Source organism: Helicoverpa armigera, chromosome 31, assembly GCF_030705265.1.
Source record: "Helicoverpa armigera isolate CAAS_96S chromosome 31, ASM3070526v1, whole genome shotgun sequence".
Taxonomy (NCBI): Eukaryota; Metazoa; Arthropoda; class Insecta; order Lepidoptera; family Noctuidae; genus Helicoverpa; species Helicoverpa armigera.
The window spans coordinates 1313973-1330385 of NC_087150.1; the positions used below are offsets into that span (position 1 = coordinate 1313973).

Here is a 16413-nt window from a genome sequence, read left to right on the forward strand (position 1 = left end):
AGCCAGTAAGTGTGACACCAGTCTAACCACGGGTATCGGGTTGCCCGGGTAACTTGGTTGAGGAGGTCAGATAGGCAGTCGCTTCTTGTAAAGCACTGGTACTCGCTGAATCCTGTTAGACTGGAAGCCGAACCCCAACATAGTTGGGAAAAGGCTCGGGAGATGAGGTTAGCCTATTTATTAATTATCAGGGTGAGCAGAGTAGTTCCCCTGACTATGACACGGGTGAAACTGCTGGCGGAAGCTAGTCGGCAATGAAAACATCAAATTAGTTTTAAAATTCTATTTTAATACTGAGAGAATGGTGGTCCAGCGTTCGTCCTTAAGAAATAAATTCCAGTTGATCTGAAAACAGAAATATAGGAATATCAAAGTGATCGAATCTCTATGTATAAATGATGATGAAAAATATGGTAATTGCTATAAAAATTAATACTGGAAACTAAAATAACCCTGACTTAACACTTGTAAATTGCTTCCATAAACCATACATACGTCAGTATATACCTATAGGCACCGTGCGTAAACTATAGATGGCGTTATAATCCCGACAGTAGAGACACCGTGCGAGTAAAAAAAGAAACTTTCCAAACCCATTGGTTGTGACCGTCTAGTCTGTAAATGTGATTTTACAATGATTAAAAATATAATATATAAAATACAATGATTAAAATTATAAAATATGGTTTTCTACCGATAAACAATGATCGGCAGCGTGGTCCAAATATATCAAAAGGCCAAAAGCTATTCGAGTCGGGCCATGTTTTTGATGTCATAGAAACAGTTGGCCAAGAACAAGAAACAATATTAACTGGCAAAATTGTTGCTCAGACAAAAATTTCAAATGTATATGATGTTAAGATAACAGTAAGTACCTTTTTTAAATTAATTGTTATTACAATATCTTTAGAAAATCATTATTTCTATTTTTAATTTTTATCTCTGTCCTTTCAGCTTGATTGCAATAGAAACATTAAAAGTGCAACTTGTAAATGCAAGGCAGGTCTATCAGGACAATGTAAGCACGTCTGTGCCTTAGTGCATTACGTAAATTCTGCAGAAAGTGCAGAATCGAAAACCAGTTATGCACAACAATGGGGCAAACCAACGTACCGACAGTTACTGGGTTATGATAAAGGAGTGACAATGGCAGAGTTATTTCCAACTCCACAAATAAGTATTAAAGTATTACGTGTGTTTTACAACTGCATTTATCCATTTAATTCTTTTATCCCTAAGCCATGGTATGTGAGTACTATTAGTAGGGAAATAGTAAAATTTTATACCCTTGGAGTTGTTTTTGGATGTATTACAGCATCCAGCAATACAACAATACATTTTGATAACTGAAATTAGCAAAATTTAACACGAATATTCAGAATTTTTTTCATGGTTTGATAGTACAATTTTTGACACTTGAGGGAAAGTTTCGGATATAAGTCACGAGGTGGCAGGGTCATCGCTACGCACGGTGCCTCGTAAATCAATAAAGGACACAAAAGGAGATTGGGCAAGAATGTATGAAGTCTGGTCCAAATGTCCACCACGAACGAGACCTATATAATTAAATAGTCCACTTAATTTAGAGTAACTTTTACTAAGAAAGTATAAAAAAAAACAATGCCAAAAAAAAGTTATAGCCAAAAATGTATTCTTAATTTTCGGTAGTTTTTGTATGTTATCATTATAATTTTTTATTTTATTTCACTTCCATTTCCGCACTTTATCTAAAATTAAGATGAGTAAGACACATTTGCATATAAACAGCCCATATTTTTGCCCGATGGATGTACGAATCACTAACCAATTGAGGCGCCAGAAGTGCTTGAATATACTCAGCGGTTCCTGGTTCCAGCGGTAACTGGTGGTGTCTTCTCTCTAATAATGAACAAGTCTATTTTGCCAGAAGTTACAGAAAGTACGAAAATCGAACATCACGAAAAGTAATTGAAAAAATGAAATTGAAAAAATCTGTATAGTAAGTTCAACTCAGTCGTGCGCGCGGCCTTTTGTGTGGGTAATCCTTGTACATATACAGTGACTTTGTGTGCGTGACAAGAGGTACAGTCAGGTACAAATACAGTTATTTCGGGGTTGTATACAGGTGTTTAAGAAAAATAGTTATAACGTAATTTAGTGTTAATCTTTTTATAACGATTCTGAATCGCTACTTGAAAAATCAAATGATGAATTTTTGGATTCGCTACTTTCCAAGGTGAATTATAAATTCTGACTCCATGTCAAAATGTTTATAGTATTCTTCTTTATTCTTTTGTACATGTCGACAAGTATTACCCCACATCCCTTAATCAATTTGATTTAAACGTTCATTTATGAGTTTCATTATTTCCGTCTTATTTTGGTCGACATTATGCGAAGCAATATAATTTTTTAAAATTCCCCACACATTTTGTTTACATTATTATACACGATTACGTTTTTTTTTTACATTCTTAGTGCACACTTTTATTTATTGTCCGCGTACCCCGAGCTAGAAAATATGTAAGGAGTATTTAATTCATCTTAGATATTTCACGTCATTTATTTCTTAGACACTGTCAATGTCAATTTGAAAAGACGTATGAGAAAATAATGAAAAACTGTAAAATGTTATAATAAAAAGCTTTGAATGTTTCATTTTTTGAAACGCTACCTGACTCCTTTGAAACATTTTCTCCGTGAAGAACTAGACATTTTCGTAAACGACTGTACCCATAACAAAAAGCGATAAGAACACGTCATGCTCGGACGACGTCACTGTCACACAAATGAAAGTTGTATATTTACAAGCCGACGCACACATAGGGCCGCGCGCAAATCTGAGTTGAACTATCTATAAAATGTTGTATTTGATTTTGCTATAACTTTTTTCTGGCATTATATTTTTTTTTACTTTCATAACAAAAAATGTTCTACATTTAACGGGCTATCTAGCCATATAGGTCTCGTTCGTGGTGGACATTTGGACCGGAATCGCCCATTGTCCTTTACAAGTGTAAGGCATATTTTAGATAGCTAGTTTTGGCCGTTTTCAGATATGGATCCCTTTTTTGCAGTATTTTTGTCTTGACAATAAAACTCAAGAAGAAGACTAAGTATGTCTTCGACGCCAATGGCTGAAGGAAAACATCTTGAGCAAAACCTGGACTATAGAGTCTGAAATCACCAACCCGCATTGAGCAAGCGTGGTGATTAATGCTCAATCCTTCTCCGTGTGAGAGGAGGCCGCAGCCCAGCAGTGGGACGATAAAAAGGCCGTAACAAAGGTACAAGACATCATCATCCTCCGAGCCTTTTTCCCAACTATGTTGGGGTCGGCATCCAGTCTAACTGCGTGTAGCTGAGTACCAGTGCTTTACAAGAAGCGACTGCCCTGCCTGACCTCCTCAACCCAATTACCCGGGCAACCCGATACCTCATGGTTAGACTACCCTACGGTTTAACGTGCCATCCGAAAACACAGTCATTGGCGTCTAAGATATACTTAGTACATACAAACTTAGAAAAGTTGCATTGGTACTTGCCAGACCTGGAATCGAACCCGCGCCCTCATACTTGAGAGGTTGGTTCTTTGCCCACTAGGCCACCACGACTTTTTTTTTACAAGACAATTATATACTAACCCAGTCTTAGCTCTACCCCCGCCCATGTTGAGTGTATCACCGCTACAGTTGCCGGCGAGAGCTGACGCGAGGTCAGCACAGCGGTGACCGGTGAAACCGCCGCTAGTGAGAGATTCCGCCATGTAATAGACGGCTCTGGAAAGCAAGTATGTAGTTTCATATTAATAGGAAGAAATATTAACTGTCGGCCACGGTATCTACTTTCGTATAAGGAGATCAGCCAGCTGCGCGGGACATATTATAGTGCAGCAGCATTTGCTTGGACACAGGTGCACTCTTCACTCTCACAGCGCGATGGGACGACAATCCGACACCACCGGAGAGAAGTCACAAACAAGACCGACATTCGTGGGTGTATCAATGCCCAACTTTCAGACTGGGCTGCTTTGTGAAAATCGCTTCATGTGGCACATTGGGATCTCAGTCGCATCTCGTTAAGACAGGAAGCCGACCCCAACATATGAATCCTACTTAATTGTACTATCCTACTTACAGAGCATATTATATGAACGTGAACGTTTGTATTTAATGTATGGGGCATATGTTGAAACAGTTAAAATCCTATCCTACTTATATTATAAACGTGGAAGTTTGTGTAATGTATGGGTGTTCCTTACTCTCACTCTCTCTTTGGATTGTATTGATTCATGAATATTTGTGAATATTTGTGAAAATTGTACTTTTAAAAGAGTGTCTTTGGAGTTTCTTGCCGGCTCTTCTCCATGAGACCAACTTTTTGGAACCGTGCAATTAATATTAATTTGACGTTTCATAAGAGCCTGCAAAGGCCTATTTGAAATAAAAACAATTTGATTTGATTTTGATTTCACGAAAAAACTTATACATATTTTTATCAGTACATGACTTTTTCGTCTTTGACCGAAACATAAGATACTCACCGATGATGACTGCAATCATTATTCCCGCAGCCAGGCATATTGACCCCCCCATTAGGATAAAAGTCCACATCTCCTGCAGGCGCCAGCTTGCCTGACACACCGGCATTTGTGTGCATAACCTCGGTGTAGACTCCGTCTGAAGACTGGAAGCCGTGAGGGTTGGAGATCCAGCCAGGTAATGCGGGGTCTAGGGCTGGGGGAGAGAAGTGCTGTTAGTTATATTCAGTACCTACTAATGCAATAAAGAGCAAGCAATTTCTTGTTGGTTTGTTTAGGCTGCGAAACTATCGAACTGATTGGAATAATTCTTTCACAGGGGCCCGATTCTTCTAATTTTACTTAAGCGACATACAATACAATCACAACTCAATTACGATTGAAGAGTACAGAGTACCTATGTGCTATACGCTAGTATTTCTTTGAAATAAACGTTGAATCATTTTGTCTGCAAATGATTTACGATTGCAATGGAAGACCAATCGCAAACCAATCAAATATCGTTGGAGTACGATACGAGTTGGATATTAGTAGCAGAATGCCCGATATGGTTAAAACTGCTATTGCGATTCAATTTCTGATCAATTTTGACATTATTAACTTAGCAGAATCGGGCCTCTGTAAGTATAAGTTAGGTTCTGTTACAGCCTTTTTATCGTCCCACTGCTGGGCTGCGGCCTCCTCTCCTCCACCATGCTTGCTCAATGCGGGCTGGTGATTTCAGACTATATAGTCCAGGTTTCCTCAAGATGTTTTCCTTCACCTTTTTATCAGCCATTGGTGTCTAAGATTACTTAGAAAGTACAATACAACCTTAGAAAAGTTGCATTGGTACTTGCCTGACCTGAAATCGGAACCCACACTCTCATACTCGAGAGGTTGGTTCTTTACCCACTGGGCCACCACGACTTTTTCAAGTTAGGTAGGTACTAGTGTCCAAATTATTGTACTTACAAGTGATATAAGCAATCTGTCCGCCAAGGTTTCTGCCGATGATGCCAGCCTGATGGCCGCCGAGGCTGTGTCCCACTATGTGGTAGTTGTGCAACGAGGCGCCGCTTGCGCTATTCAGCCATTCTATGTAGGTTGCTACGTCTTCCCCTGCAATTGAGGTCGGTGGATTTCTGTTTAAAAAGCTGGGTTTTATGGGATAGAAGCTGTAATTTTAATAGTTCAATGGATTTTACCAAAATATTGCATCTAATCTACAATTTACACTTGATTAAAACAAAAAACTGCCAAGTGCGAGTCGGACTCGCGCACGAAGGGTTCCGTACCATCCAAACTAATATTCTATCTATATATTTATCGAAATGAGCAAAAAAATCACGTTTGTTATATGGGAGCCCCCCAAATTAATTATTTTATTCTAGTTTTCTTTTAATATATGATAACATGTCATGTCAGTCAGTTGGTAAATCTAGTCCATTTAGTTAATCTAGTTCATTTCTTTGTAAGAAGCATAGTGCATATTTAAAAATCTGAAAGATAGTATAAATGAGACATTTACTTAACTAACTTAATCATAAGAAAAAAATAAAATAAACAGCCTTACAAAAATAAATGAACATAGCTGAAGTGGCAGTGGGCTGGCCATATTAGCCGAAGAACCGATAACCGTTGGGGTAAACGAGTTCTAGAGTGTAGACCACGCCTCGGCAAACGTAGTGTAGGACGTCCTCAGGCACGGTGGAGTGATGACTTGCGCAAGACGGCTGGCAGGAGCTGGATGCGAGAAGCCGAAAATCGATCTCAGTGGCATGCACTTGGAGAGGCGTATGTCCAGAAGTGGACTGCGATAGGCTGATGATGACTTTTAAGTTAACGAATTGGGCTAAGGGCAGGAGGATGATGTTATTTAATTCAGCCTCTAAATAATTTGTACCTAAATTTGTTTATTCCGATAAGGATAAAGATCATTTTAATATCAATCATTGTAAATTGATTCACACACTCATTAACAGTATAGATCTTAAGATATTGTCATTATTCTAATTAATTGTGTCGTGGATTTGTTGTGAAAATGAGTTCATTGGTTCTTGTTTTCTGAGTGTCATTTCTTTAATATACAGTAGGTACTTTCATCATCATCATCATCCTCCTGCCCTTATCCCAATTTTATTTGGGGTCGGCGCAGCATGTTTTCTCCTTCCATACTCTTCTATCTGCCGTCATCTCACAAGTAACATCCTTTCATACCATATCTACTTTCTCACAATCCATCCATAGTTTCTTTGGTCTTCCTCTTCCACTATATCCATATAAGAAGCCAGTAAGTCTGACAACCAGTCTTACCAAAGGGTATTGGGTTGCCCGGGTAACTGGGTTGAGGAGGTCAGATAGGCAGTCGCTTCTTGTAAAACACTGGTAATCAGCCGAATTCGGTTAGACTGGAAGCCGACCCCAACATAGTTGGGAAAAGGCTCGGGAGATGATGATGATGAATTTAAAACTTCTCCGCTCTTCTTCGATTTGGAGAAGTCTGGGCCTTGTTGCCCATCTTCTCTGTGAGAGATGAGTCTTGTAGCCAACAGTCAAGCAATTCTAAACAATTCCCAGAGGTACCTATAATAAATATTTATTAATATCTTTAAATTCCTAACAAAATTATATTGTCTATTTTCAGATCTTCTGGAATCTTCTACATAGCAACAAATGCCGGCCTACCATTCCATCACAAGACTAATAAATTATTATATTTATTCAGTTGTTTTACTTGCTCATTATTTACATCTTATCCAAAAAGGTCTGCACAGCAAATAGTCGGCCGATAAGTTTTATAATAAGTCAGTATGGAGGCGTTAGTGCACACGTTACAATGATTAGGCACTCAGTCGAAATCAGACCGACTCAACAGTTTGATCGGATTCAAGGTAAAGACAGGTTGTACCAGGGGTATGACAGAACTGCCGGGGCTGCGGGTTGTTCGAAAGAGTTACCGCGGCCCTGGTACATTAAAGGCCTACGACGGAACACGACGGTTTTTAGTCAGTAAGAGTCTGACACTCCCTCACCGCTGCTAACCCACAGCGGGAGGGGTCATTTGATGATTTTTAACGTCGTTAAAAAATAAAATGTTAAGACAGGTCCTCTTATACTGAGAAAGAATGACCATTAATTACACTTTCTCAAAGATTGGTGATGTCAGACTTAAAAGTCCAGGTTTCCAGATGTTTTCCTTCACCTTTACTCAGTCATTGTGTCCAAGATATACTTAGATTGGTACTTGTCTCACCTTGAATCGAACCAACACACTCGTACTTGAGAGGCTGGCGCTTTACCCACTAGGCCACCACGAAATCGTTTTTATCACTTGACAACAATATAATTTTGCACCTGCTAATAGATAACGGATAAGAGTTATCAAATAATTAGTCTTAATATGGAGTTTTTGTTCATTAATTAAGTACGTCTATGATACAGGAAATCTGTTTTAATAGTTTGTTTGTTAGTTTATTTATATCGAGAACTTTGATTATTCTTTAAGATACCTTCTACCTAATAATGCCGTCCACGGCCGATTTCGGCCACGGCTGCTCTTCTCATTTAAGGAGATCAGGACATATTATAGTGCACGAGCATTTGCGCAGACACAGGAGCACTCCCTATTCCTTCACTCTCATAACCCGATGAGACGGCAATCCGACACCACCGGAGAGACATCACAAGCAGGACCGACATTTACCTTCTAACTGCTAACATGATCATTCTGAAGAGTATGCTTAGTTTCACGCTCTAATGTACGGTAGAAAAGGGCCGATTTAAAATTAATATAGCCCGTAGAACGTAGGCTATATCTTTAGCTGGTCGAGCGGAATAATTCCCAAAGTATTCAAAACTAGTGTTATGTGTAGGTATAAATGCCTAGTTTATTTATTCCTTCTATTGATAACATCTGAGGCTGAACCGATTTCAATAAAATGCTATGTATATTAGACGACGTGAAATTTAATGACACAGGATACTTTTTTAGTTCCGAGAGATCGTCTCATCTGCCTAAACCTATCCCAACTACACTTTCAGGCTTATGACTACCCTTAACGACTGCCAAAGATGTTCAAATGACAGCCGGGACCCACCAATTTAACGTGCCTTCCGAAACACGGAGGAACTCGTCACGTCCGGACCGAGCCAAGCGTAGTTAGAATCATCGGCGCGAATCTTGAGTGCCGATCATCACCTGCACAGAAGTGATTTATTAGCAAGTGCTCGAGTGACGGTTATGACGCGATGCGCTGCGGGCCAATCACCGCTTTACCCCGCGCCTCACTTCATACCACAAAAGGGACCCAATAAATTATTTCTGCGCAGGTGAAGGTCAGCGCTCAAGATTCGTGCCGATGATTATACAAGAAATGTCGAAGGAAATAGTTAGTTCAACATATCACTGATTTATAAGCTATCTGATTATCTGAATAGATTATTATGATAATAGTTAATTGTTTAAATCAGTTCGTTCGACTCAGCCATCATGGAGGGACTAGTATTCTTATTATTTGGCTTGGCTGTTGTATCAGGTAATTTATTTATTTATTTTATTAGCTTCTGCCAGCGGTTTTGTCCGTGTTCTGTGGGAACTACTGCCTGCTACTCGGGAAGAGTGTAGGTTTAAAACAGTGAATTTTTCAAATCGGTTCAGTAGTTTCGGTGCTTTGTGAATTTAAAGATCGGTTTCAGTGGTTACTGATAATGTGTCAGTTAGTTATGTGATAGTTAATGCTATCTGCTGGATAGAGACTACTTATAATTTTTGCCAGATATTGCTATCCGAGACCTGTTGAAGCTAAAGTTATAGTTTACTAGCTTCCGCCCGCGGCTTCGCCCGCGTAGAGTTTGGTTATATCGCGTTTCCAAGAGAATTCTTCAAAATTAGTAGATCAAATATTAGTAGCGATCTGTCAAATAAGTTTCTGATAGGCTATCAGAGACTTTATCAGTAACCAGTGAAGCCGTTAATCCCTAGAACTTTGATGTACTTTCCTTAATTTTCTAAGGGCTAACCCCACTTATATTAACAATCGCATTATGTAAAATCTTATCAATAACTTTTGACCAGCTATAAGATATTACTAAGAAGGCTTAACAGTTAATAATCTGTGATAGTGATTGATTACATTAATTATGAATTAAAATGTCAATTTTACCTGTTCCTGACGTGACGCAATTTCCTATGGTCACAAATATGTGGCTTTCTATTAGTATTTTTTTTCGAAATCGGCAATAGTAAAAATTGAAATTTTCGCGGTCAAGCATGAAAACTAACAAAGGTGGCATCAAAAATACATCATCTGTGAAAATTTCAACTCTCTAACTATCACGGTTCATGAGATACAGCCTGGTGACAGACGGACCGACGGACGGACAGAGGAGCGAAAACAACAGGGTCCCGTTTTACCTTTTGGGTATGGAACCCTAAAAATCTTCAAATTCCCTTTTTCTCTCAATTCCAGCCCTTCCTCACGACCCTATCATCAGAAAGCTGGACTCTGGTCTCCGCTTCCAGTACATGCGAGGACCTGACGGAACTCCTCACTTGGTAGACCTGTGGGGGACAGTGGAAGACCTGGCTAAAGCTGCCAGATACAATCCTGACAGGCAGAATGTTTATCATCTGTTTACTAGGTAAGTTGAACCGTCTTGGTAGTCTTGGTACAGCGTAGGACCACAGATTACTATAATAGTTACTACGTAGGACGTCCACCAACAAGGTGGACAGACGACCTTATAAAGGTCGCCGGAAGACGCTGGATGCAGGTCGCCTCCAACAGGTATCTGTGGAGATCTAAGGGGGAGGCCTATGTTCAACAGTGGGCGTCCTATGACTGAGATGATGATAATGATGGTAGTCTATTAGTCGCGTAGTCGCAAGCGCGGCTGCTGTGCTCGAGGTCTCGGATTCGATTCCCGGGTCGGGCCGAAATCGCTTTGTGGGTTTTCTTAAACTTTCACAAAGCAGCCCGTAGTCAGCACGTAAATGTCGGTCCTGCACCTGATCTCTTTCCGGTGGTGTCGGATTGTCGTCCCATCGGGTTACGAGAGCGAAGGAATAGTGAGTGCACCTGTGTCAGCGCAAATGCTCGTGCACTATAATATGTCCTGCGCAGCTGGCTGATCTCCTTTAATGAGAACAGCCACCGTGGCCGAAATCGGCCGTGGACGCCATTATTCGCGCCATTATACGCCATTATAGACGCCATTATAGTCGCATAGTGCGATTGCTTTGTGAAACTGCCGTGACCGTGGCGAGCGTACATAAAGGGCTTAAGTAGCAAAGGTTAAATAAAGGGCGTCTGAAACTCCAAGCATGTTAACATTTATCTGAAATATTCTCATCTTTTCGATAATAATACAATTACCTATTCTAATATTATGAATCGAAAGAGTTCATTTGTTTTTTGAACCAATGAACTCTTGAAAATATGAAATATGAAATGAAATGAGGAACCAATTTATCAAGGATTCTTCTGAGCAAGTTACTTTTTATCCGTTTGCTCAGAGTAGTTTGATCGAAGTAGTAAATACTACCCTCTTTCAAAACTTCATAATAAGTGAAAATATGCTCGGTGTTTCTCCGTGATCGAATCCGAAATGAGGAGATCCGAAGACGAACTAAAGTCACCGATATAGCCCACCGGATTAGCAAGTTGAAGTCTGGCCATATTGCTCGCAGAGCAGATGGCCGATGGGGTCGAAAAGTGCTGGAGTGGAGACCACGGACTAGCAAGCGCAGCGTAGAACGTCCACCAACAAGGTGGACAGACGACCTTACCAAGGTCGCCGGAAGACTCTGGATGCAGGTCGCCTCCAACCAGTATCTGTGGAGATCTAAGGGGGAGATCTATGTTCAGCAGTGGACGTTCTATGGCTGAGATGATGATGATGATGATGAAGTGAAAATACAGACCCATATTTTCTTCTTTCCAGACAAAACCCCACCGTCAGTCAGCCACTCCTGATCGGCAGCGAAGGTCTTCTCGGCATCACCAACTACAGCCCCAACAGAAGAACAGTCGTCCTCGTCCACGGCTGGCTGGACTCTGTCACTTCTGACTTCAACTCTGTGCTGGTTCCTGGTAAGTTATCTGAAGTATATCTTGCACCAATGACTGTGATACATAGAGCTTATGTCAAAATTCAAAGGAGCTTATGTAGTTCTCTATAATAGTTCTTTTAGTTCAAATAGAAAGTCCTAGAGGTTTTTGGGCTGAGGAGGTTCTGAATTATTTTTAACTTTGTAACATATGACCTATAATATACTCTCCACAATGGTCACATGACTGTATACATTAAATAAAATTAAGCCCCAATCTTTAAAAATAACAACTAAAAGCATCATTGTTTGTCGCAGAAATATTGTATAGTAGCAAAGCAGTATTAAACCAAATTCTCGAGAAATATAATTCCCCAATCTTCTCCATTCGACACAACTAAAAACCCCAATCTTCTCCATTCGACACAACTAAAAACCCCAATCTTCTCCACCGTACCTACATTAAACAGCCCAACCTTCTCCAGCGTGCACTACTAACTAGCCCAATCTTCTCCAGCGTTCCTGTCAGCTGAGGACGTGAACGTGATCGTGGTGGACTGGAGCGCGGGCGCAGGCACCATCAACTACTTCACTGCTCTCGCTAATACTGTGCCTTCAGGTGGGTCAAAGCAAAATAGATTTAACTTAATTAGGCTAATTAAATTAGCACGTTTTCAATAACATTGTACAGCACCCTCCAAAAGTTCCCTCCTTTCACCGCTTCCTAGCGAACATTTACCTAGCTTTATTAGCTCCAGAAATACTTGATGATTTAATATCTCACTTGGTGGTAGTTATACGGCCACCAGTCTGTCACTCCTCCAGTTGATTTACCGGAATCCAGTGGGAACTACATTTAGCCCCCCAGGATATAGGCCAGGAACGCACCCGGATAAAAGCTTAATATCATAATAAGTCATAGTCATATAACCTTCATCGATAAATAAGATATTTATATCCAACTCTGAGAGAATTTTACAAATCGAATCAGTAAATATATTCCGCAGATGGTGTCTGAACACTGTAGGTAAATACTTTTCTACTGTTAGAATCTTGTCTTTTTATTTACCACATCGATCTGTTTTCAGGTGAAAGTGTAGCCCGTTTCATCACATGGCTGAACCAGGCGACTGGTGCAGTTCCCGCTATGTACCACTTGGTGGGGCACAGTCTCGGAGGACATCAGGTTGGAATCATTGGCAGAAACGTCGGTGGACAGATTGCTTATATCACTGGTAAGTTGTCTTTGGAGATTTTGTTTTGGAAGGAAACATCATACATGTATCTAAATGCCAGATATGTGGATAGTTTCGGTAGCTATTATCAAAAGCTGAAACGATTTTTTAACGCATACTTAAATCTTTTCCCATTCGGGGCAGCTTAAAGTCTAACCAGATGCAACTCGCTGGACTCGCTCCATCAAAACAATATAGTTTTGATGGAGCGAGTCCACGTCCAGCAATATAGTTTTGATGGATCAAGTCCACCTTCTCAAGATACCTGGCAACCTGATATCAATTGGTAATACTGGTCGTCAGACTTTCTAGCCTCTGACTACCCGTAACAACTACTAAAGACTTGACAGCCAGAACCCACCAATTTAACTTACCTTCCGAAACACGGGGAAACCGTCCGTTTGTTTTCGGGCTTCACTTGGCCACGAGTAGGGCTGCCATCTCGAATTTCGCCACACCCGGACAACATTAAAAAAAACCCGGATATTTGGCGTGAATCGCATTTTTTCTCCGATCGAGTACGATTTTATTAAACAAAATATTACCTAATTTGTAATCCATTTACTATTCCTTACATGAAAAGTGTCCGGGTTTTCCCCGGACACTTCTTGAAACCCCACCCGGATGGAGCCCGGACGGCCTCCAAACGAGGACAAATCCGGGGAAACCAGGACGGATGGCAGCCCTAGCCACGAGTCTCTTTCTTAATCCCTCTTGCTTTCTTTTTTCTTTCCTCTTTCTAACTTCCTTCTCGAACTTTCCAGGTCTCGACCCCGCCTTCCCCGGCTGGAACACAAACAACGACAAGTTCCGTCCAACCGACGGAGTGTACACTGAGGTCATACATACCAACGTTGGTCTGTTAGGCTATATGGCAACGCTGGCTGATGCTGACTTCTATCCTAATGGGGGATTGAACATGCCCGGGTGTTCGACGCAGGAGTGTGATCATTTGAGGTAGGTGGCATGAAGAAGTGTGTTTGTAGTTGGAGAACGAGGGAACTATTCCCCATACATAGCCATAAACGAAAAAACTAGCAACTAACTAACGAACTAGCAAGCGCAGCGTAGGACGTCCACCAACAAGGTGGACAGACGACCTTATAAAGGTCGCCGTCGACGCTGGATGCAGGTCGCCTGCAACAGGTATCTGTGGAGATCTAAGGGGGAGGCCAATGTTCAGCAGTGGACGTCCGCCGGCTGAGATGATGATGAAACGAAAAAATGACATAAATGCTATGTTACTGACAAGTTTCATCAAATTGCATCCAGTAGTTTTTGCTTGAAGAGGGACAGAAATCGATATTTCCTGACTTACGAACTTTTGCGCGTATGGTTTGATATGAATTCCGATGTACATACTAATAGAAATAAATTACTAGTTAAGAACCTAGAAAACACGCTTTTATAAATGTTACTTGAAGTGCAAATATAGCTATGATTCAATACGATGTTCCATCATGAAGTTCCAGTTCATATCTTCCGGCTCCATCATCAGATCAGTTCGACAGTACCATATTATTGTATTCTCATCGGAACTACATACAGCTGCAAATCATTGAAAGATGGTTAAATTTATTAACCATAGATTCCATTACATAGTTACATATACTTTGACCTATTAAAAGTCTGTTTATAAAGAAATCAACCATTTGAGAACTAAAGTAGACTTTTGTCTAAACTTACGGCCAGTTTCTTCATCAAACATAAAAGTCAAAGTAATGTCTAAAGTAAAAGTAACGGTCGAATTCGTTTTTTCAAGGCTAAAGTGACGGCAAAACTAATAGAAAAACTGAATTTGACCGTTACTTTTACTTTAGACATTACTTTGGATTTTACTTTTGATGAAGAAATTGGCTGTTAGTCTGATTGGGTACCTAAGACCCCTTTCATTTTCCAGATCATTCTACTATATGGGAGAGTCCCTCAGAACTGGCGGTTTCACCGGACAGCGTTGCCTGTCCTACCTGACAGCTATGACAGGCAACTGTCATCTGTGGGGTACACTGCGGATGGGAGGACTGGTGCCGAAGACTGGGTGAGTTATATCTTCATCATTATCATTCTTTTTATCGTCCCACTGTTGGGCACAGGCCTCTTCTCACACAGAGAAGGATTGAACAAATCATCATTATCATGGGCTACGTATTGTACCTCATATGTAGTTATGATGACGACGATTTTTATTAAGTCAACTTTTACACATAATTTTCATCATCGGTCTAGCCAAAGGGCCAAAAACCAAACTGTATTGCGGTAGGCTTCCAATATAACCTACGGCTATAGACTATTTGATCACATTAATCCAGTTACCCAGGCAACCAACCCCTTAGTAAAACTGAAGGTCTGCCTTTCAATCTGGTTCCCATACTGACAGCCAAAGTTGATATTTGGCGGATATTTTAGAATTGTTCGCACGTAGTTGCTACAGCGAATAGACCAGCATGTATTAGTACACCAGTGGAATGTTCTCTAAGACACTATAGTGTTATTATAATAACCTACTGTAACAACTATTTATATATATTTTAATTATTGTTTTTTACAGACAATCCGGTATTTATTACTTGGAAACCAACGCTTCCCCACCATTCTCCAGGGGTTAAGAAAACGAAGAAATACCTACTCATTGAAGACCAAAAGAAGAACATTGTCATAAATTATATGACAAATAATTAAATTGTTTTGTTAACATTTGTATTATTTCTAAAAAAGGAAGGGCATAATTGTAACAGTTTTTTGGTTACACTTAAGACACACTGCAAACTTTTAGTAGGTCTGTAGTTTGATAGGGCTCATAGGTACCTACTTACATCAGAATGGAGATGAATGGTAGTGCGCACAGGGGCACGATTCTCTTAATTTTACTTAAGCGACATACAATTCACATTCGACTGAGATCCAGTCCCGACTCGATTACGATTGAAGCGTATGTGGCATTCCGCAATTTTTTCTTTGAACGTTTCTATCCTTTTCTGTTATTCAATAATGAATTATTTTGTCTGCAAATGATTTACGATTGCAATATGATTGTAGAGCATAGTTTGCTCTATATCGTATAGACCAAAATCACCAAAATAGCAGACCAATCGCAAACCAATCGAATGTCGTTGGAATACGATAGGTCTTATATTAGTAGCAGAATGCCCGATATGGCTAAAAATGCTATTGCGATCATATTGCGATTCGATTCGGTAGCAGACCGACTATCTACTCATACGTTGATTCGACTTATTTTTATAATAAACTGTCAACACCAACCATAAGTATTTTGCCGACAATTTAGTTTGTAGTGGACGGTATCCACCATAATTATTCGCGAATAATTTTAGTGGAATCTCACTTTGAGGCCCCTTAGTCAGGGCTGCGGGTTGTTCGAAAGAGATACCGCGGTCCCGGTACATAAAAGTCCTATGACGGAACACGACGGTTTTTAGTCAGTAAGAGTCTGACACTCCCTCACCGCTGCTAACCCACAGCGGGAGGAGTCATTTGATGATTTTTGACGTCGGAAAAAAAAAAAGGCCCTTTAGTCAAGTCTGACTGTCGTATCGGGTAGTCAGATGTAAGAAAGTTTGACAAGCCGTCTTGTCTACATTGAGTTGAGGAGATTAGTAGACAATCACTCC

General features: G+C 40.3%; 2 protein-coding genes across 3 annotated transcripts; one reads left to right on the plus strand and one right to left on the minus strand.

Moving 5' to 3' along the window:
• Nucleotides 1-268: 268 nt before the first annotated feature.
• On the minus strand, nucleotides 269-7843 carry LOC110383179 (pancreatic lipase-related protein 2). 2 transcript variants are annotated; one of them, XM_064043367.1, is made up of 6 exons: nucleotides 7755-7843; nucleotides 6075-6244; nucleotides 5474-5620; nucleotides 4523-4715; nucleotides 3624-3758; nucleotides 269-345 (listed from the first exon to the last, which is right to left on the minus strand). In XM_064043367.1, the coding sequence occupies exons 2-6, from the start codon at nucleotides 6088-6090 to the stop codon at nucleotides 288-290; spliced, it is 549 nt and encodes a 182-aa protein (XP_063899437.1). In that variant the 5' UTR covers nucleotides 6091-6244; nucleotides 7755-7843; the 3' UTR covers nucleotides 269-287. The 2 variants fall into 2 exon arrangements, with proteins under 2 accessions (XP_063899437.1, XP_063899438.1); XM_064043368.1 differs by lacking the exon at nucleotides 7755-7843 and having other exon boundaries at nucleotides 6075-6317.
• A 1062-nt stretch (nucleotides 7844-8905) lies between these two features.
• Nucleotides 8906-15476, plus strand: LOC110383184 (pancreatic triacylglycerol lipase). The gene is made up of 8 exons (XM_049840248.2): nucleotides 8906-9036; nucleotides 9970-10141; nucleotides 11444-11592; nucleotides 12067-12168; nucleotides 12638-12784; nucleotides 13549-13741; nucleotides 14685-14822; nucleotides 15333-15476. The coding sequence occupies exons 1-8, from the start codon at nucleotides 8991-8993 to the stop codon at nucleotides 15388-15390; spliced, it is 1005 nt and encodes a 334-aa protein (XP_049696205.2). The 5' UTR covers nucleotides 8906-8990; the 3' UTR covers nucleotides 15391-15476.
• The last annotated feature ends 937 nt before the right edge of the window (nucleotides 15477-16413 follow it).

Coding starts and splice junctions, on each gene's coding strand:
- LOC110383179 (XM_064043367.1), bottom strand. Junction 4,716..5,473: donor ACAGATTGCTTATATCACTT/GTAAGTACAATA, acceptor TCTCTCCCCCAG/CCCTAGACCCCGCATTACCT. Junction 3,759..4,522: donor AATGATTGCAGTCATCATCG/GTGAGTATCTTA, acceptor CTTGCTTTCCAG/AGCCGTCTATTACATGGCGG.
- LOC110383184 (XM_049840248.2), top strand. CDS start 8,991: ATGGAGGGACTAGTATTCTTATTATTTGGCTTGGCTGTTGTATCAG. Junction 12,169..12,637: donor CGCTAATACTGTGCCTTCAG/GTGGGTCAAAGC, acceptor ATCTGTTTTCAG/GTGAAAGTGTAGCCCGTTTC. Junction 13,742..14,684: donor CAGGAGTGTGATCATTTGAG/GTAGGTGGCATG, acceptor TTCATTTTCCAG/ATCATTCTACTATATGGGAG.